General features: G+C 42.0%; 1 protein-coding gene across 2 annotated transcripts in view; it reads right to left on the reverse strand.

The window, feature by feature from the left end:
• The window catches only part of JMY (junction mediating and regulatory protein, p53 cofactor), a 651557-nt gene that overhangs the window by 412131 nt on the left and 218868 nt on the right, over positions 1-20558 (reverse strand). For both annotated transcript variants that reach the window (XM_069223266.1, XM_069223256.1), the window contains exon 5: positions 5452-5617. In XM_069223266.1, the coding sequence (XP_069079367.1) occupies positions 5452-5617 (166 nt within the window). The remainder of the gene's footprint in view (positions 1-5451; positions 5618-20558) is intronic.

Genomic DNA, 20558 nt, shown 5'->3' on the forward strand with positions numbered 1-20558 from the left:
GCCCATATTGTACTAACTCAGGAGCCATACTGCCAAACTCAAGGAAGAGAGATTGGGGTGTCTCATCTGCTCTCCGAATTTCATTAGGAGGTCTGGCCTACATGGCAGCATGAGAGGTGGTCGGAGCGACCGGTGAAGGAGGTCCGGGAATCATCACTGCCTCAGCCACTCTGGTGCAATGAGGCTCATTCAGGCTGAAGTGGTTGAGAGTTTGAGTAGGTTAGCTGGGATCAGGGGAATTGGTGGAAAGCCATACAGAAATGTGTTGGACCAGTCTATTCACAGAGCATTCCCCAACGATTCTGGATGGTAAAACCTGGCAGCGAAGTCACAGCATTTTCTATTTCCCGCTGTAGCGAAAAGGTCGACAGAAGGCGTGCCCCACAAACAGAAGATATATTGAACAACGTGTCTTCATTCAGCACCCACTCGTGGTTCACTTCGAGAACTCTGCTGAGGACATCTGCTTGTACATTGGGAACGCCTTGAAGGTGAGTTATTATTATCTTCAATCTCCTGGCAAGGAGCCAGTGCCATATCGTCCGGGCCTCTTGAGACAAGACTCTGGATCTGGCTCCCTCCTGCTTGTTTAGGTAATACACAGTGGTTGTATTGTCTGTCTGGACAAGCACAGTGTTGATGTTGAAGGATGGGAGAAATGCCTCGAGAGCTAGGTGCACCGCACGGAGCTCAAGTAGACTGATGTGGTATGACGTCTCCTTGGGAGACCAGAGGCCTTGAGTTTGTAGGTGACCCATTCGAGGAGAGAGGCATCTGTCACGATCATCTGCAATAGAGACTGTGGACGAAAAGGCATCCCTTGTAGGAGATTGGTTGGAGAACACCACCAACTGATGGATTTTGTTGCATGGGTGGACAGAATGATTCAGTCTTCCCATTTCGTGGGTCCTCCAGGCACTCCTGAAGAGGTCGCATGTGGAGGCGAATGTTGGGTGTCAGAAAGATGCAGAAGGCCATGGAGTCAGAAGTGAGGAGACTTTGCGCACTGTTGTGCGATGCATTGTTTTGAGTGCATAACACTTCTAGAGAATGGATAATCGTTGTTCCTCTGAAGGACACACGTTTGCCTGTAGTGGGTCTATGGTAGCTCCTAAGTAGTGCAACATCTGGACAGGAGCAGTTGTGGACTTGAGAAAGTTGACATGAAGCCCTAGTCGATAAAGGAGGTCACATGTCCATTCGAAGTGTAGTTTGGCTTCTGCACAGGTGGATGCCTTGATTACCCAGTGGTCCAGATATGGGTGGACGAAGATTTGGTGCCTTTGAAGATGTGCTGAAACCACAGCCATGCACTTGGAGAAAGTTCTGGGTGCTGACATGAGACCAAATGGTAGGACGGTGTATTGGAAGTGTTCTTGTCCCACAACAAATCTCAGGAACTTCCAATGCTTTTTTACGATTGGGGTATTTAAGTAGGTATTGTGTGGGTCTACTGAGCAACGCCAGTCCCCCTGGTGAATCTGTGGATATATTTGGTGTAAGGCCAGCATCTTGAACTTTTCCTTTCTGATCCGTTTGTTGGCAATCTTCAGGTCTAGAATGGGTCTGCACTCTTTCTTGTCCTTTTTTGGAACAAGGAAATACCTTGAGTAAATGCTGTTTCCCCGCTGGTGGAGGGGAACAGGTTCCACTGCTTTCTTTTCCAGCGGGATGGAAACTTCCGCCTTTAGAAGGCCAAGATGAGAAGTGGTTGACTTCGGCAGAATACTTGGTGGGGAGGTGAAAAACCTGAGACAATACCCATTTGTACAATGTTCAAGACCCAAGCGTCTGTTGTAATTCGTTTCCACTCCGCCAAGCAACTGGTGACACTGCACCCTGCAAACACCCCCTCTCGCCCCCCATTCCCACCCCCCCAGATTGGGTAACGGACACGGGGAAAGAAAGCTTTCAGGATTTTAAGGTTGAAGGTTGTTGAGAACCCGGATTGGGCTGGTGTGTCGTTCGTCCTCTTTGTTGTTTCTGCTGAGGTCTTCCAGGCAGCCACTGAGGGGTTTGAACCCTCTGAGTAGAATAGCAACGTTGGAAGGTCGGAAGGGTCGTCGTTGCTCTTTGGGTTTTTCAAGGTCTACTGCCTTCAATGTGTCTACCTCAGCCTTCATCCTTGGTATTTCATATTCTGAGTGAGAGCCGAACAGAGTGGAGCCTAAAAATGGCAGGTTCTGAATGTGTTGCTGAGCGTATAGTTTCAGGGACGTTAGACGCAGCCCGGAATGCCTCCTTAACGTTACTCCATGGCAGTATGTATGTGTATAGAGCAAGGATGAGTCCGCCGCTGCACTAATCATCTGGTTAGACCATAGCACCTTTTTGGACGATCTCTAAATAAATTCTACTTCTGATCTCCCAGGAGGTGGTCTGCAAAATGGAGTAGGGAGTCCCACAGCGCCATATCGTATCTGCCCAAGAGGGCCATTGCGCTTGCCGCCCTCATGGACGTTGCAGACCACCTACAGACTTTGCGGCCTGTCAGATCCACCTCCTTACTCTCATTGTCAGGAGAAGTAGTAGATGGAGAAGTGGCATGAGATTTGCAGGCAGCCAATAGTACCACCAAATCAGGTGGAGGATCAGAGCACAGAAACAAAGGGTCTTGTTCCGGAGCATGATTTTTAGTAGTCTGGAAGGAGCAGACTTAGTCGTAGCCAGCATAAGGAAGACTTCCATAGCAGGTTCCAGAAGACCAGGCACTAGTGGTAGCAAAGGTCTGGTGACCTCGCACTGTTATAGAGTCTCGAATATGATCGGTCAGCTGTCGGAATGTTCAGTTTCACCGCACCTCATACTAGAATTTCATGAAAGGAGTTGATATAGTCAACGGGTGAGGAGCAAGGTTGAGGTGAATCTGTTAGTGTGGGTGAATAGTCTCTGGTGGAGGGCGAGGAATCTCTATGATGGTGGGCACGCGATCTGGATCTTCATTGAGATCTGTGGGGGGAATGTTTTGACCTTGAACGGCCAGATGACTTATAGCCATGATGAAAATGATGGCTTGATCTTCAATGCAGTCTGGGTGCTGGGGCGGTGCTAGGCACTTGCTGCACCAGGGGTGATATGGGTGCCGGGAGAACTGGAGCAGCAGTCGAGTCAGACGTTGAGGTGAAGGTTGAGGAGGAGGCGTAGCACCCGTCGAGGAGAGGTGTGAGGAGAAAGCGACAAAGGGAGGAGCACCAGAGAAGGAGAGACATCTCTGGAATGGTGTGATTCCGATGGAGAATGGCTCCTTCTCAGTTTTACAGATTTCTGCCTCCTCGACGTCGAAAAGCTCTTCAGCATCGATCTTTCTCTCCGCCGTTTTGGTGTAGACATTGAGCAGGATGTCGAACTACGACAACGGAGCTACCTTCACCTCGACGCTGATTCCAACGGCGTCAATATACTCCTCCACGTATTGTGGCAAGTATCTGGAGTCCTCGACGTTGTGCGGCTTCTTGGTGTAGAGCAGCGACGCTTGTGCAACGCTGAGCCAGTCTTTGACGGCGAACATGCCGGCGCCGTGCCTCCTCTCGATGTTGACCTCCTCAACGTAGACCGTGACCGAAAGCGTTTTCCTCCAGAAAAACACCCCTCAGACCTTCCACGTCCACTGGAGGCTGAGGAAGAGCTTTGGTGGAAGACTGACCTTCTCCTCGCTCAGAGGTCCCACTAGCCTCTTGCTGGCGTTGTCTCTCTGCTCTCCCTTGAAGGCGAATCTTCTCCCTGTCACGCAGGGTACGTCTGCAAAATGACTAGCAGATGTTACAGGAGGCAGGAAGGAATGAAGATGGCAGGCAGATGATACAAACATAATGTGAGTCTGTTATGGCCTTTTTTTCTGCCACATCTTGGGCATTTGTCAAAGAAGGCATTTTTTGGGGGGAAAAATGCCTTAATTTCTGTCAATAAAAGACACAAATCAAGAAAGAAAGAAAAGATGTCGAGTAAAACAGTTGTCACTGAGATATGCACTCAAATTTAAAGAAAAAACCTAAAAAGGTCGAGCTCAATGCTCCAGGGTCCTGTCAGCAGGAGCTGGAAAAAAGAACTGAGGTAACTGCCTCTCTCTAGGCATAATGGGATACTGGACGACTAGCTGTTCTTAGAGACACAGTCTCCTTTCTCTTCCTTTATCGCAGCCTATGAGCTACACTTCCCTGCACTCCATCATTATTTTGCATTACAAAAAGGTTTGTGAAGGATTTGTTCTGCTAATTGTTCAACTCATTCATGCATTTGAATGCATGTGCTTTAGCGATTTGTCCATTTTAAATCAAACTAGATGAAGAATTGTGGACACTGCAGCCTTTCCTTTAGGCTGCATACTGACATTCTTAAGTGACTTTGCAGGCCTTCGTGAAGTAAGGTGAACACAAACACTTAAGAAGTTATATTGGAAAAAGTGCTCAGGGGTCCCTGCAGGCGGGCGGAACTATTCAACGCTTATGATTATACATGGAAATCCCCTGCAAGAGCATACATATTACCTCTTTTATGGCGTATGTTGATAAAAACTGTTCCCAATTTCGATTTTTCCAAATGTAAACATATTTGTGGATCTGGCATATGTGCAGAGCTACAGATATTCAATTCTTCATGAACGATTAAGATCTTTCCAAGGTTGAAAACTGCCAGTTTATATCAGTTATACTAAATGGCACTCAAATGCCAATCCAGAAATGCGTCTACTGCTAATTACACTATCAATGGGGAAGCAGCAGATGAGAAATAAATCGGAAATTGCAGTCAACAGTAAAACCTGTAGTTCCCGCTCTTCTTCACTGAACTTCTGGTAATTAAAATATGAGAAAGTAAGCAGATATGACTGATTATGAAAAATGTCACATTATTTCTAAAAGCAAAATAGAAAAAGCCATTATGGTAGTACTACCGTGGTTATTTAGTTAGCAGTCAAAATAATTGAAAGTAGCACATTCTTAGAAGCTTTCACCTTTTTGGTAAAGGTTAAAAATAAAATTGATAAAAGAGCAACTGAAACTTGTATTCCCAAATATCATTGCATTTTCATTACAGGACAGTGCTGTAGAATCACACGCAAAATATGTTGGTGCATGATTTTATACCACACAGTTTTAGAAAGCTCATCACAAATTTCTGTGGCTGGTTCAATATTCTTTCTCTTTTTTGGCCAACAGCAGTCAAGTTTCACGCTTATTCAATTCTATTTGGAATAAAAGTGTGTGTTTCTGTGTGAATGTTGATGAATATGAATCAGACTGGTGGTCTGCATTCCAAGATGGTATTTTTATTTACTTAAATTAAAGTTAGGTGTCCATAAAATGCTGTGATTAGTGTGACATATAGGTATTTTATGGAATATAATTGCATTTTAATTTTAACATTTACCCATTATAGTTACCAAATAAGTGACTGTGCAGTCACAACTCTGTCTTTGCTAGTGCACTGATTATGTAAATTATACTTGGACTGCACCTGATATCTGTCTTTTGATGCTTTCAAGTTGTGCAGTTAGTAGCAGCTCTTCAAATTTGAGAATCTCAAACTGTATTTCATAAAGCTGAAGCTGATGATCATAATAGTCGGATTCGAGTTGATCCAAAAGGGCCAAGGCATCAGCACCACCTTGTAAACTCTGCATCTAGAATGTGAAAGAAAAAGAGTGATTTATTTTTTTTATAACTGGTGTACGAAGAATTAATCTAGTGATGATAGTTCCCATAAAATACCTGTATAACATTCATAGCAATCAGAGATGTACTTTGTGATGTAGTGTATTTTATAAAAGGATTCACGTGTCATATTCAACTGGTATAACATACTATGATTGTATATTCCCCATAATGGGTAAATGTAATAAATCCATTAAAAAATGTAAACTTCCTCTTCACTGAAATCTCAAAACACTTATTTAAAAGGCACATCTCTCATAAGCACAATTAGCATGTCCTATCTACAGACATAGGGGGTTATTACAACTTTGGAGGAGGTGTTAATCCGTCCCAAAAGTGACGGTAAAGTGACGGATATACCACAAGCCGTATTACGAGTTCCATAGGATATAATGGACTCGTAATACGGCTGGTGGTATATCCGTCACTTTACTGTCACTTTTGGGACGGATTAACACCTCCTCCAAGGTTGTAATAACCCCCATAATCTTTTCCTATGTATTTTCTTACTATTATCACTATTAGGTTCACTCTGACACCGCTTATATCTTAATTTTTTTTACAAACTCACTAATATCAGAACTGATCTTGCAAGAAGTGCTGCGCATCGGCACTGTGACTCCATGTCAGAATCGCTTATCAAACCTGCCTAGCTTTATGTTTTGGTCTTTAACCCATCTTTCAAAATATCTACAAATGTTCTTCTCGTTAAGGAACACCGCAGACTGCGCCTTTCCCACAAGAAATGCTGGAATGATAAGTTTATTTACAACTCTCACAAAAAAATAAATCCCTAAAAATACTTCCTTGAAATCGAACAGCTTAAAAGCCAGGGCACTCAACTAAAATACACTGTGCTTTTACAGATTACATTTAATACTCTGACCACCAAAATTCATGTTCTATTTTTCAATAGCTGACCGCTTTTCCACTTTCCATACAGTTGATTATTCTACTTGTTGGATGGGTTGTTTTCAATTTCATAAAAAGCATCTTTTTCCTCTTCATTGTCCTATGGTATTTCACAACGAATTACTTTTAAACTATCTCTTTTTCAATCGCCTTTTCCTCTTTCAGGTACCATGCATAAATAAATGCAGGTGACACTCACATGTAGTTTTCATCCCCCCACCCTCTCCAGAGTTTGCATGCTCCTCAGTCTGCTTATTCCCTGATGCACAATTTATCGCCATGCACTTCCTTTACATTAATCCCTCCAAAACAGAAATACTGTCTTTGTCAGCGTCACCAGGTATCACTTAATTGAACTGAGCTTCATTTGCACCAATATTTGCAATGAAGGAGTTCTTTTTTATATTTTAATATTTTTATTGGGTTTTAACAAGACTCACCTCCACAAACTTTGTCACATTTACCCTTTTCTCTCTATCAACCCTGCCACACTGCCAGCTGCCAAAGTTGGCAATGCCCTCTACCCATAATATTTTAGTAGATGTGTTATCTACTGCTACTGTTACTGTTTTCTGTTTCTCTTTACAGTGCCTAGTTAAGCGGTGGATCGAGTTATACTTCTTCTCGATCTAGAATGTTCAGTACCTGTAGGTGATGGGTAATTCAGCTCTCAAAAGTCTTTTGCACATAATCAACTGCTGCGGCTAGAGTTCTTAAAAAGTTATTTATTTCCCTTTAGATGTTTGGGACAATTTCTCCAGTGTCAGGATCCACCACACCTTCAGAAGCTACATCACTTGTTGAGATTTACTGTGTGCCCTTGTGTACTAAAAGAGTTTGCTTTGCAGCTAGAAAGAGCCGGAACATGGTTTTGCCCTTTCTCATGAGTAATGAGTATATTGATTCTGCTGCTGTACATAGTAAAATTTCTTCTAGACACAACCTATAGAGGACTGTGTGATGTCTTCAACAGCTTGTAATACTGGGGATAACCACAGAACATGCATTAAGATGCATGCTTTAGTACAACTTTTCCTGCACTATTCTAATCCGACATGGTCTTCATTTGTGCGCCTCATCTGGTGTATCCATCATCTATACAACATTTTAAGTAAGGTTCCCAGCTGTTAGCATGTGTCTCAAAGGTGTTTCTTCTCATCAATACTTCCTCCCATTAATCATCCAACTCCACTCCTAGAACTCTTTGCCAAGGGCCTTGGAATGTTTGACTTGATCCTTCCACTAGCTTCAGATAAGCCTATAAATAGGAGATTTTGCACATTTTGAGGTGTCCCCTTTAGGAAATATTGCTTAAAGTCTGTCAGTTGTCTAGTGGCGCTATATTTGAGTGCTGGATTCATATCAATGCCACACTTGTTTATTAGTGGAAGAATTCATTTTCATCAAGACCAACATTTTCCTTAAGTTGCAGGATAAACTACACTGTTCCTCCATCAAACAGGTACCAGAGTGTGGAACAACACCAGTTCCCAAGCCTGGAAGTAAGTACTGTTCATACCTGGGAACAAACTGTGAAGGGAAAAAATGCCAAGGTGTTTGGATTTCATCTGGTCCCAGCTCAAAATCATGGCGATCATGATAATTAGTGGATATATCATTTGGCGCCTCATCAACTGTTGCTGCATTCATGTCACTTCCCATAGTTTCCTGCTAGAAAATGCGTGGTTGGTCATGCACCAGGCTCTCACAATGTCCTTTCTTGCTCATTTTGTCAAGAACTTCAGCTACACTCCCTGATGCTATCTCAGTAAGATTGGGTTTCCCAAAACCCACTCTCCAGGTCTTAAACAGTTTGATTTCCATCTACCGTTGCTCTCTTCTCAAATCTAGGCATAACAGCTTTGGCTTTTGTTTCTTTCCCTTTTTAATGCACAGGGGTAGTGCCTATAAGATCTGTAGATTCTTTGGAAGGATCAAAATTTTGACCGCTGTGATACACCTACCCCAGATACCCAAGGATAGGATTTGGATTCCTCTATTTCTTTCTTTAACCAAACCTGCACCCTTAAAAGCACTTGCCAGCTTTGGTTATATTAGATCAAGTCAACTGTTAAAATTTTTAAAGTTTGTGCCTGTTTTAGGATAACTGCAACCAGCTTCAGACACGTTTTCTTGACCATGATAAGACTGCCTAAAGGATGTGCTATATCCAAAGTTGAGGTACACAGCGTTTGGGCCTGAAGCTGGGAATTAATATTTGCCAGGTGAAAACTCTATACTTTTATGTAACTTTTAAGGCCATTTGCCCAGTACACCTTTTATTCTGTGTGAGAATTCTATTGTGAGTGATATTAGAAATTCATGTGCATTAGAATATAAACTGGAGTCTTGCCAATGTTGTGCAAGCCACCCTCCACCAATTTCAGGGGCCAATCGAGACAGGTAATACTGCGATTCACTTACTAATAATTCTTCTTTTCAGACATAATTTAAATATCAAGTGAAGCATTCTTTAACAGGACTTGGTGTGGTGGCTGGGAACAGTCAAGACTTAGCCAGCAGCAGTAACCGAAACTGGACCGGCCTGCCAATTGATAACTCCAGGTAGTTACAAGTCTCTATTTCCCCTATCACAATTCCTGATACCGGTACCAGATTTGTAATTTAAAAATACCATACTTTCTGCCTAATACATTATCATAATACTATAATCTAAAATGCCATTATTTAGGTTTTTTTTTGGGGTGTGTGTGTGTGTGTATATGTATATATATATTACCTAGTGGTGCTTGCCACTAGGTAGTTATAGTTAGGACCTAGTTTCTATGGAAAAAGCATTTTTTGTTTTGCTAATAACTCTAGCACTGTTTGCTGAATCTTCGCAAATGTTTTAAAAAAAATACGACGCTCACTTTGTCCTAGTTGGACTCTAGCTCTAAGCAAGATTGCTGGTTTAGAGATGACAGCACTTTTGTTTGTAGGTGACTAGGCCAATGCTACAATAAGTCGCAACTGTCGGCTCAAACCTCCTTGCTCACAAGCAGTACCTCACCAAAAACCTAAACAGTAAAAGATGATTTGTGGCAGCCTTTACGCATGGACTCAAGAGTGCGACATTTCAGCGGAGTCGTGGTTAAACCGAGAGTACCCTTTTCTCACATTAGCAACATGTCTCAGTCACACAGAAATGCAGTGAAGTTTTCAATAGGTTTCATTAAGACTGCAATTTACTTAATGTAAATTGCATGGGCTACAATGATTAAGATAATGAACAATGCAAGAAACAGAATTGTGAAAACGAGAGTCATGAATACAAAGACCCCCACCATCTTGCAATAACATGAGATGTAAAGCAGGTGTGAAATGAACCCTAACACCCAAGCATGATGAGCCTAATCTATAATCTAAGAAAAACTAGGTATGTTAAACCTAATCTGGCAGTACCATGTCCATGATAAGAGCCCCCCAATCCTCGATAACTTGGAATGAGGTCTCTAGATCAGATTCCGTGGTGACACGAAGGTTGGGTCTGCGTCAAGGCGACGTGTAGCATAGATAGCGTAGATGGCATCTGGTAGAAATCCCTCTGATAATCTTGTCTGTGTGAGATGTTTGTATACAGATCTTGTAGGACCCCTGACGCAGGTATGTTCCCAAACAATAGATAAGAAGGCATGCTTGGGGCGGCAATTATATTAACAATTCTCTGAAAAGGTACTTTATGTTACTGTCGCACGAAAGGGGGGAAGTACATGATGTGAATACATACGTATCTCATTTATCTTTGATGCTGATTGTGACGCCTTTACAGAATGGCACTGATAACGTGAAACTAAAACATCTTTCTTACTATAAACATAGCAGCCATCTTGGAAGAAATAATTAAATAAATGTTCTAGAACAGAGCAAGCTAAGTAGGTTAAAAGTCACTAGGTGACGGGGGCACAGGCCTGCAAGCCAGAAGGCTAAGCTAAACTCCTGATTCCCATAAAATAGGATCCACTACAACTTCAGCATATGTCAGAGGTGATCTATCAAGCGGGGGCCAAGAAAAAGGGGTGTGTGTCCCTAAACGCTTTCCACCTCTCCATACATCCTCCTCCCTGCACCATCACCTCCCCAGGGCTAAAATACAATAATGAGGGGGAGTTTGTTTCGGATCCCCGGCCTTGGGACTGCCACATCATTGGGCCAATTAAATATGTTATACTGGGGAATGATGAGTCTTGAGTAGTCACACTTCACCATTCATAATTCTTTTATTCTTCCCTGGATGAAGAAAATAACAAGGAGCAGCTAGTCCAATGCAACAACAGCCGACACGTGTTTCGTCAGATTGACTTTTTCAGGGCTGTAGATGTAAGTATTTGACAAAAAATTGCAATCAGGAAAAAAGTGCACAGGAATAGTCCCTTCAAGACATTGGTGTGCTCCACAGTACACAGATATCATAAAAGAATCCATTAGACGTCCAAAGTGATGGTGCGAAAAGGATATACCAACCACATGTTCATACAATGAGTTGCCCCCCAAAAACGGGTCACACGACATGCATTAGCAAAATGTAATAAAAATAAACCTCAGTGAATATGTTTTTTTATAGAGAAAAAGAAAAGAGTGAGAGGAACAATTACACTGCAGAAACATATTGTTATGTTATCAGAGGCATGGATATCGGAGACCGAAACTTTCTAAAATTTTAAGGGAATAGAATATCCAACCACCAAGTGATATTGACACAAATATCACCGACATAATGAGTAAAATAACTGAAATTAAAAAGATGAGCAGCCAAAGTTGAAGAGAAAAAGGGCAAAACGAGAAATATTTCTAGATATAATAAAGAAAGATGACATACCAGGAAATGTATGTCTATTCACTTTATCCAACGTGCTAAATGGTCCCATAGATGAAGTATATATAATAAATGCGTAGCGGGATTAGCCCAAAAGTAGTGTGTATCTCAAGTCAGGAGATATACGCGACCACGATAAATCTGTGTGTGTGTGTGTGTGTGTATATATATATATATATTATATATATATATATATTCAATGAAAAAAACAAAGATTACAGGGACGTTATAGTTAGGCTCTGAAATTACTTGTACAAAACCATAGAAATTCAGCAGTTCGTGTTATTAACTGTAACTTGCACCCAAAGGTAACTATAACTGGCGCCCTTGCCATGCACAGTTGTCTTATCCAAAACTGTATTGTAAATGTTGCAGTGATAATATCAAAGATGCCATAGAAGAGGCCATCAATGATATAATATGTGGAGTAATTAGCTGTGCATGGTGAAGCCGCAAGTTAAAGTTACCTCAGGGCGCGAGTTAGAATTACTTGAAATAACTTGGAACGTCGCAGTAACCTTTGTTTTTTCCCATTAATTACTGTTTTTTAGCATAAAGTAATTTGAATTACTATACGCTAATCCAACCACTGCTGCACACGGCCAATGTCGGACGCAGGGCCTGCCGTATGGCCTTTGGCTGAGCGCAGCAAGGGTTGCCACAGCGCCTGTCTGTGTCAGTGGATCTATGAGTGGGTTCGTGAGTGTCTGAGTGGGTCTGAAAGTGGGAGTGGGAGTCTAAGAGTAGATCTGAGTAGGTGCATGAGTGTCCGAGTGGGCGCGTGAATCTCTGAGTGCAAGTATGAGTGAATGAATTGGTGTATGAATGAGTCTCTGAATGTTTTTTTTACATTTTTTGTGTGCATATTCTCGAACATTCTCAAACATCCTCGAATATTTTAGAATATCCTCGAATATTCAAGTATATTCTCGAATATCAAGCATGGTGAAGAAAAACCATTTTAAACCCTAATTTGACCCTAAAACACCCCTATATCACACCCCTGGGGTCAGGGTACCTCCACCCATACCCCTTATACCACTTATCTTTTCTATTTTCAGCTCCAGGGACTCTCTCCCATAACATAAAATGGCGGCCACAACTTTCTAGTCAGGTTGTTACCAGCCAATTACAGTGCTTCTTTTTGCGCACGCATTCACAAAAACTTACAAATATTTGCGATTTATTCGCAGCCAGAGATATACAAATTTGGATTTTCCTTAATTTCCTGTAAACTACTGTCACGAACATGGTGGCAGGAGGCTAGTGTTCATTTACGTAAAAGGCAAAGGAGCCTAAGATTTACACATGCTCAAGGACATCCACACTAGAAACATATGAAGCCATCTGCAAAATTGTTACTGAAGACTTTCCTCCAACTGCTCGCCACTCGCTCTGATCTGGACTTTCAAGATCATGGTCATCAAGAAAAGGTCAGCGGTCTAGTTGTTAGGCCCAAGCAGTGTTCCATACTCAACAGGTGCGCGCTCTGTGAAAAACAATAGTAAGCTATATTTCGGAACTATTTTACTCTCAACCTGAGGGTAGTGTCTCAACTTTGTTTAAACAAACAAAGTTCTCTGTATTGCCAGCACTTTTCTGAAAGTTGGTAGAGTGCTGGAGAGTCCTGTTCTCTGCACACAGGGCAGCCAAGAATAAACTTTCTCTCAACATCTCTCCATAATTGGGGTAAGACTTTCTCCACATTGGAAATTGCATCAGGAGACTTTCCTTAAATCAGAACCATTACACACAGTAACTTTCGGATGATCCAAGCCGAACTAAAATAATTTTTACTGATAGCATCTCGTATAAAAAGACTCATATATATATATATATATATATATATATATATATATGGAAAATGTCACTTACCCAGTGTACACCTGTTCGTGGCAGATTCACATGCTATGCATATTGATTCCGAGATCTAGTGTTGGGCTTGGAGTGTTACAAGTTGTTTTTCTTCGAAGAAGTCTTTTAGAGTCATGGGATCGAGTAGCTCCTCCTCTTCAGTTCCACTGTGCATGGACATCGACTCCATTGTTAGATTGTTTTCCCGCAGAGGGTAAAGGAAGGAGTGATAGAGTATATAAGTGAAAAAAGAGATGTCCATGCAAATGTAAATGTAAATACATATGTACAAATGTGTTAACTTAAACAACTAAAGGCTTCCGGGGAGGAGGGAGGGTGCATGTGAATCTGCAGCACAACATGTCACGAACAGATGTATACTGGGTAAGTGACATTTTCCGTTCGATGGCTTGTGTAGCTGCCGATACACATGTTATGCATAGACTACAACGCAGTTTGTCCTCCCAAAATAGCGGTGGCTAGCCTGTAGGAGTTGAAGTTGTTTGAAATAATGTTCTTAGAACAGCTTATCCTACTGTGGATTGTTGTTGTGATAATACATCTACACAGTAGTGTTTAGTAAACGTATGAGGTGTTGACCATGTAGCTGCTTTACATATTTCAGCCATTGGTATATTTTCTAAAAAATCCATTGTTGCACCTTTCTTTCATGTAGAATGTGCCTTTGGGTGATTACAAGTTGTCTTTTTACTTTGGTATAGCATGTTTGTATGCAACTTACAATCCATCTTGCTAAACCTTGGTTTGATGTAGGATTGCCTGTATGTGGTTGCTGGAAAGCTACAAAAAGTTGTTTTGTTTTCCTAAATTGTTTGGTTCTGTCTATGTAGTACATTAGAGCTCTTTTGAGGTCTAATGTATGTAGAGCTCTTTCTGCCACAGAATCTGGCTGCGGAAAGAAGACTGGCAGTTCCACTGTTTGATTGATATGAAACGGTGAGACTACTTTTGGTAGAAAGTTGGGAATTGTTCTTAGTACAACTTTGTGTTTGGGTACTTGGAAGAAAGGTTCCTCAAGAGTAAAAGCTTGTATTTCACTTACTTTTCTTAAAGAAGTAATTGCCACTAGGAAGGCAACTTTCCATGTTAGAAATTGAATATGGGAATAGTGCATGGGTTCAAAAGGTGGTCCCATAAGTCTTGTAAGCACTACATTTAGATTCCAAGATGGAACTTGTGGTGTTCTTGGTGGAATGATGAGTTTTAAGCCTTCCATGAAAGCTTTAATGACAGGAACTCTAAATAAAGAGCTATGATGAATAATTTGTAAATATGCAGATATTGCAGTAAAGTGTATTTTTATTGAGGAAAATGCGAAATTAGATTTTTGAAAATGAAGTAAATAGCATACAATGTGTTGTATCGATGCTGTAAGAGGATCTATGATTTTAGATTGACAATAATAGACAAATCTTTTCCATTTGTTTGCTTAGAACTGTCTAGTAGTGGGTTTTCTTGCTTGTTTAATAACTTCCATACATTCTGATGGGAATTTTAAATATCCGAATTCCATGACTTCAGGAGCCAAATCGCTAGATTGAGAGCATTGGGGTCTGGATGTCTGATTTGACCTTTGTTTTGTGTTAACAGATCTAGTCTGCAGGGGAGTTTGGAGTGCGGTACTACAGATAGATCTAGCAGTGTTGTGTACCATGGCTGACGTGCCCATGTTGGTGCTATGAGAATCATGTTGAGTGAAGTTTGACGTAACTTGTTGACCAGAAATGGAAGGAGTGGGAGAGGGGGAAAAGCGTAAGCAAATATCCCTGACCAAATGATCCATAGAGCATTGCCCCTGGAAAGGGGATGTGGGTGTCTGGATGTGAAGTTTTGGCATTTTGTGTTTTCGCTTGTTGCGAATAGATCTATGTTTGGTGTTCCCCACTTTTGAAAGTACTTCTGAAGTACTTGAGGATGAATCTACCATTCGTGTGTTTGTTGGTGATTTCTGCTGAGGATATCTGCCAACTGATTGTCTATCCATGGAATGTATTGCGCTAATAGATGAATCTGACTGTGAATTGCCCATTTCCAAATTTTCTGGGCTAGAAGAGACAGTTGGAATGAATGTGTCCCTCCCTGCTTGTTGAGATAATACATGGTTGTCATGTTGTCTGTTTTTATAAGAACATTCTTCTGTGTGAGAACAGGTTAAAAGGCTTTGAGGGCAAGAAACACGGATAATAAATCAAAGTGGTTTATATGTGGCTGCTTCTGTTTGACATCCCACTGCCCTTGAATATTGTGATTGTTTAGGTGAGCTCCCCAACTTTTCATTGATGCATCTGTTGTAATTATGGTTTGAGGCACAGGGTCTTGGAACAACAGCCCTTTGATTAAATTGCTGCGATTCCACCACTGGAGGGACAAATGTGTCTGGCAGTCTATGAACACTAGATCTTGAAGCTGACCGTGTGCATGTGACCATTGTTGTGCAAGGCACTGTTGTAAGGGCATCATGTTTAAGCTTGCATGTGGGACTACTGCAATGCAAGATGCCATCATTCCTAAGATCTTCATGACAAATCTTACACTGTATTGTTGATTTGGTTGTATAAGTGGAATTAGATTTTGAAAAGCTTGTATCCTTTGCGTATTTGGATACGCTAGAGCTGAGTATTTAGGATAGCACCTAAATATGGTTGTATTTGTGCTGGTTGAAGGTGTGACTTTTGGTAGTTTATAGAAAATCCTAGTGTGTGCAGAGTTTCTATCACGTAACGGGTATGTTTTTGGCATTGTGTACGATTGTTTGATTTTATTAGCCAATTTTCTAGATATGGAAAGACATGGATGTGTTGTCTTCTTAAGTATGCTGCTACTCCCGCTAGACACTTTGTGAACACCCTTGTAGCTGTTGTTATGCCGAAAGGTAACACTTTGAACTGGTAGTGTTTTCCTTGTATGACAAACCTGAGGTATTTTCTGTGAGTTGGGTGGATGGGTATGTGGAAATATGCATCTTTGAGGTTTAGGGCCGTCATAAAATCTTGTTTTTGTAGCAGTGGAATAACATCTTGCAGAGTTAACCATGTGAACATTTTCTGATAAGGTGTACAAATTTGAGGGCCTGAGGTCTAATATTGGCCTGAGGGTGCCATTTTTTGGGGGAATTAGGAAGTATAGGGAGTATACCCCTGTTCCCTGTTGAAACTGTGGGACTAATTCTATGGCTTGCTTGAGTAGTAGAGATTGAACGTCTTGTTGTAACAGAGCTGTATGCTCTGGGGATAACTTGTGATATCTTGGTGGAATATTTGGAGGGGTGTTTATCAATTCTAGGCAATAGCCATTGCAGATAATTGATAATACCCAGTTGTCTGTGGTGATATTTTGCCAATAAGAGTGGAATTGCTGTAGTCTTCCCCCCACAGGAGATGTGTGGAGTGGAAGGGAGGGAAGGAAGTCACTGCTTTGGTTGTGTTGTTGGTTGTTTAGAGGTTTGGAATTTACCTCTATTTCTAGAGTACTGACCTCTGTATGTTCCTCTAAACCCACCTCGTTGGTACTGGGTTTGATATGGTTGCTTTGTTTGTGAGGTAGAAGCCTCGGAGGATTGTACTCAAACCTCCTCGAAACTGAGGCTTACGAAATGACCCCCTATATGGTGTAGTGTACAGAGCACCCATTGCCTTTGGTGCATCAAAGTCTTTTCGTAATTTCTCTATTGTAGTGTCCACTTCTGGGCCAAAGAGGTGCTTTTTATCAAAAAGCATGTTTAACACAGCCTGTTGGATTTCTGGTTTAAAACCAGAGAAGCGTAACCATGCATGTCTTCTAATGGTAATGGCCGTGTTAACGCTCCTTGCAGCTGTATCAGAAGCATCAAGGGCAGATCTTATTTGATTGTTACTGATGGCTTGCCCTTCCCCTTCTACTTGTTGTGCCCGCTTTTGGTGTTCCTCTGGGAGATGCTGTATGACATCCTGCATCTCATTCCAATGAGCTCTAGCATAGCGGGTTAGTAGTGATTGAGAATTAGCTATTCTCTATTGATTTGCTGCTTGGGACGCAACTCTTTTCCCTGCAGCGTCAAATTTCTTGCTCTCTTTATCAGGAGGGGGTGCATCTCGTGAAGACTGGCTATTTGCCCTCTTTCGTGCTGCACTAACCACCACTGAATCTGGAGGCACCTGATGAGTAATATAATCTGGGTCAGAGGGTGCAGGCCTATAGAGGGAGTGCAGAATTATTAGGCAAATGAGTATTTTGACCACATCATCCTCTTTATGCATGTTGTCTTACTCCAAGCTGTATAGGCTCGAAAGCCTACTACCAATTAAGCATATTAGGTGATGTGCATCGCTGTAATGAGAAGGGGTGTGGTCTAATGACATCAACACCCTATATCAGGTGTGCATAATTATTAGGCAACTTCCTTTCCTTTGGCAAAATGGGTCAAAAGAAGGACTTGACAGGCTCAGAAAAGTAAAAAATAGTGAGATATCTTGCAGAGGGATGCAGCACTCTTAAAATTGCAAAGCTTCTGAAGCGTGATCATCGAACAATCAAGCGTTTCATTCAAAATAGTCAACAGGGTCGCAAGAAGCGTGTGGAAAAAACAAGGCGCAAAATAACTGCCCATGAACTGAGAAAAGTCAAGCGTGCAGCTGCCACGATGCCACTTGCCACCAGTTTGGCCATATTTCAAAGCTGCAACATCACTGGAGTGCCCAAAAGCACAAGGTGTGCAATACTCAGAGACATGGCCAAGGTAAGAAAGGCTGAAAGACGACCACCACTGAACAAGACACACAAGCTGAAACGTCAAGACTGGGCCAAGAAATATCTCAAGACTGATTTTTCTAAGGTTTTATGGACTGATGAAATGAGAGTGAGTCTTGATGGGCCAGATGGATGGGCCCGTGGCTGGATTGGTAAAGGGCAGAGAGCTCCAGTCCGACTCAGACGCCAGCAAGGTGGAGGTGGAGTACTGGTTTGGGCTGGTATCATCAAAGATGTGCTTGTGGGGCCTTTTCGGGTTGAGGATGGAGTCAAGCTCAACTCCCAGTCCTACTGCCAGTTCCTGGAAGACACCTTCTTCAAGCAGTGGTACAGGAAGAAGTCTGCATCCTTCAAGAAAAACATGATTTTCATGCAGGACAATGCTCCATCACACGCGTCCAAGTACTCCACAGCGTGGCTGGCAAGAAAGGGTATGAAAGAAGGAAATCTAATGACATGGCCTCCTTGTTCACCTGATCTGAACCCTATTGAGAACCTGTGGTCCATCATCAAATGTGAGATTTACAAGGAGGGAAAACAGTACACCTCTCTGAACAGTGTCTGGGAGGCTGTGGTTGCTGCTGCACGCAATGTTGATGGTGAACAGATCAAAACACTGACAGAATCCATGGATGGCAGGCTTTTGAGTGTCCTTGCAAAGAAAGGTGGCTATATTGGTCACTGATTTGTTTTTGTTTTGTTTTTGAATGTCAGAAATGTATATTTGTGAATGTTGAGATGTTATATTGGTTTCACTGGTAATAATAAATAATTGAAATGGGTATATATTTTTTTTTGTTAAGTTGTCTAATAATTATGCACAGTAATAGTCACCTGCACACACAGATATCCCCCAAACATAGCTAAAACTAAAAACAAACTAAAAACTACTTCCAAAAATATTCAGCTTTGATATTAATGAGTTTTTTGGGTTCATTGAGAACATGGTTGTTGTTCAATAATAACATTAATCCTCAAAAATACAACTTGCCTAATAATTCTGCACTCCCTGTATTTCTTTTCTATTCTAGGTGTGAAGATTCTGGATTTCACAGGCTCATTAAAAATTTGGTCTGCGTGTTTTACCATGCCTGGTAACATTGGGAGGCATTGGTACCTAGAATGTGTTGAAGATAATGTATTAAACAAACAATCTTCCTCCAATGGTTCAGTGTGCATTGTTAGCCCATGATAAGCTGCAGCCCTGGCTATTACCTGGTTGTATATTGTGGTATCCTCATATGGAGATGGTTTGGATGGGTAGGTATCTAGGACGTTATCTGGGATGGGATCAGGATCATGAAGGTCCCATGGATATACTGTGTCTTCTTGCAAATAAAAAGAGAGAGTTGAAGAAGGCAGCTGGTGTGAGGAGAGACAGATAGCTGTGGAGAATGAGGAGGAGAAGACTGAGGAGGTACTGGATTCTCTTTTTGCTTTTGCACTTTTGCTGGTGGCTGTGCAGTGTCCAGTTCTTCTTGGAATGCCAGCTTTCTTTTTGTTTTTAGAGAAAGTGCAGTAACAATTCTCCCTGTCTCTTTATGGATGTGTATTCTAGATTGTCTCTCACCCATAATTTGTAGAATGGGCTTAATGTCCGACTCTTCCTCAGAGGTTTTATGGCTTTCTCTCAATTTCTTGGAAAGTCCTTGCTCCTCTGTATATGATGTCTTTTTCAGTTCTGAAGTCTGTTGTTTTTTCGGTTCTGAAAATGTTGTGGAAGGTCTCAGCTCTGAAGCAGCCTTTCGAATTTTCGACTCCAAAACTTGGTGTTTCCAGCTGGAGTCCGAAATGGAGCCATTTATAATTTTACTTGACTCCGAAGTAGTCGGAGGAGTGACCTTTTTCAGCGCCGAACCTGGAGGTCTTCGCGCCAGTCTTTTTTCAGGCCGAACCATGGCCTTCCAGCAGTGGTGTACCCAAGGCCTTAGGATGTTTCTTGTGTGGGGGTGCAGGGGCAGACGTACTCACAAACTGGCCAACTTTGATGGGTCTGTTGTCTTCGGATTCCTGTTCGGAGTCTGTGTCTCGGATAGAGACTGCTGTCTGCTCCTGCTCTTCTTTGGCGACATTGAGATGTTCACTGCTCGTCGACACCATTTCAAGTCTATGTACTCTTCAATCTCTAAGAGTCTTTTTTGATCGAAACGATCGACAGGCCTCACAGTTTTCCTCCCGATGGTCTGGAGAAAGGCACAAGTTGCAAACCAAATGCTGGTCAGTATATGGGTACTTGGCATGGCACCAAGGGCACAATCGGAATGGAGTCCGATCCATCAGGCTCTCCACGTGGTAGGCCCGAATAGGCCTGAGTTGGGCACGTGCGCCCCAAAGGGCAAACAAAGTGATTTCCGACGGTACTACCGGTTCGATGCTAGATGGAGAACACGATCGAGACAATACCGACGAAAGGGAAGGTTTTCTAAAGTTTTCCAAATCGAAATCTCGGAGCGAGAGGAAACACGTTCGAACCAGAGGGCAGAAAGAAAACAATCTAACAATAGAGTCGATGCCCATGCGCAATGGAACCGAGAAGAGGAGTCACTCGATCCCGTAACTCCGAAAAGACTTCTTCGAAGAAA

The sequence above is a fragment of the Pleurodeles waltl genome, chromosome 1_1 (assembly GCF_031143425.1).
Source record: "Pleurodeles waltl isolate 20211129_DDA chromosome 1_1, aPleWal1.hap1.20221129, whole genome shotgun sequence".
In the NCBI taxonomy this organism is placed as follows: Eukaryota; Metazoa; Chordata; class Amphibia; order Caudata; family Salamandridae; genus Pleurodeles; species Pleurodeles waltl.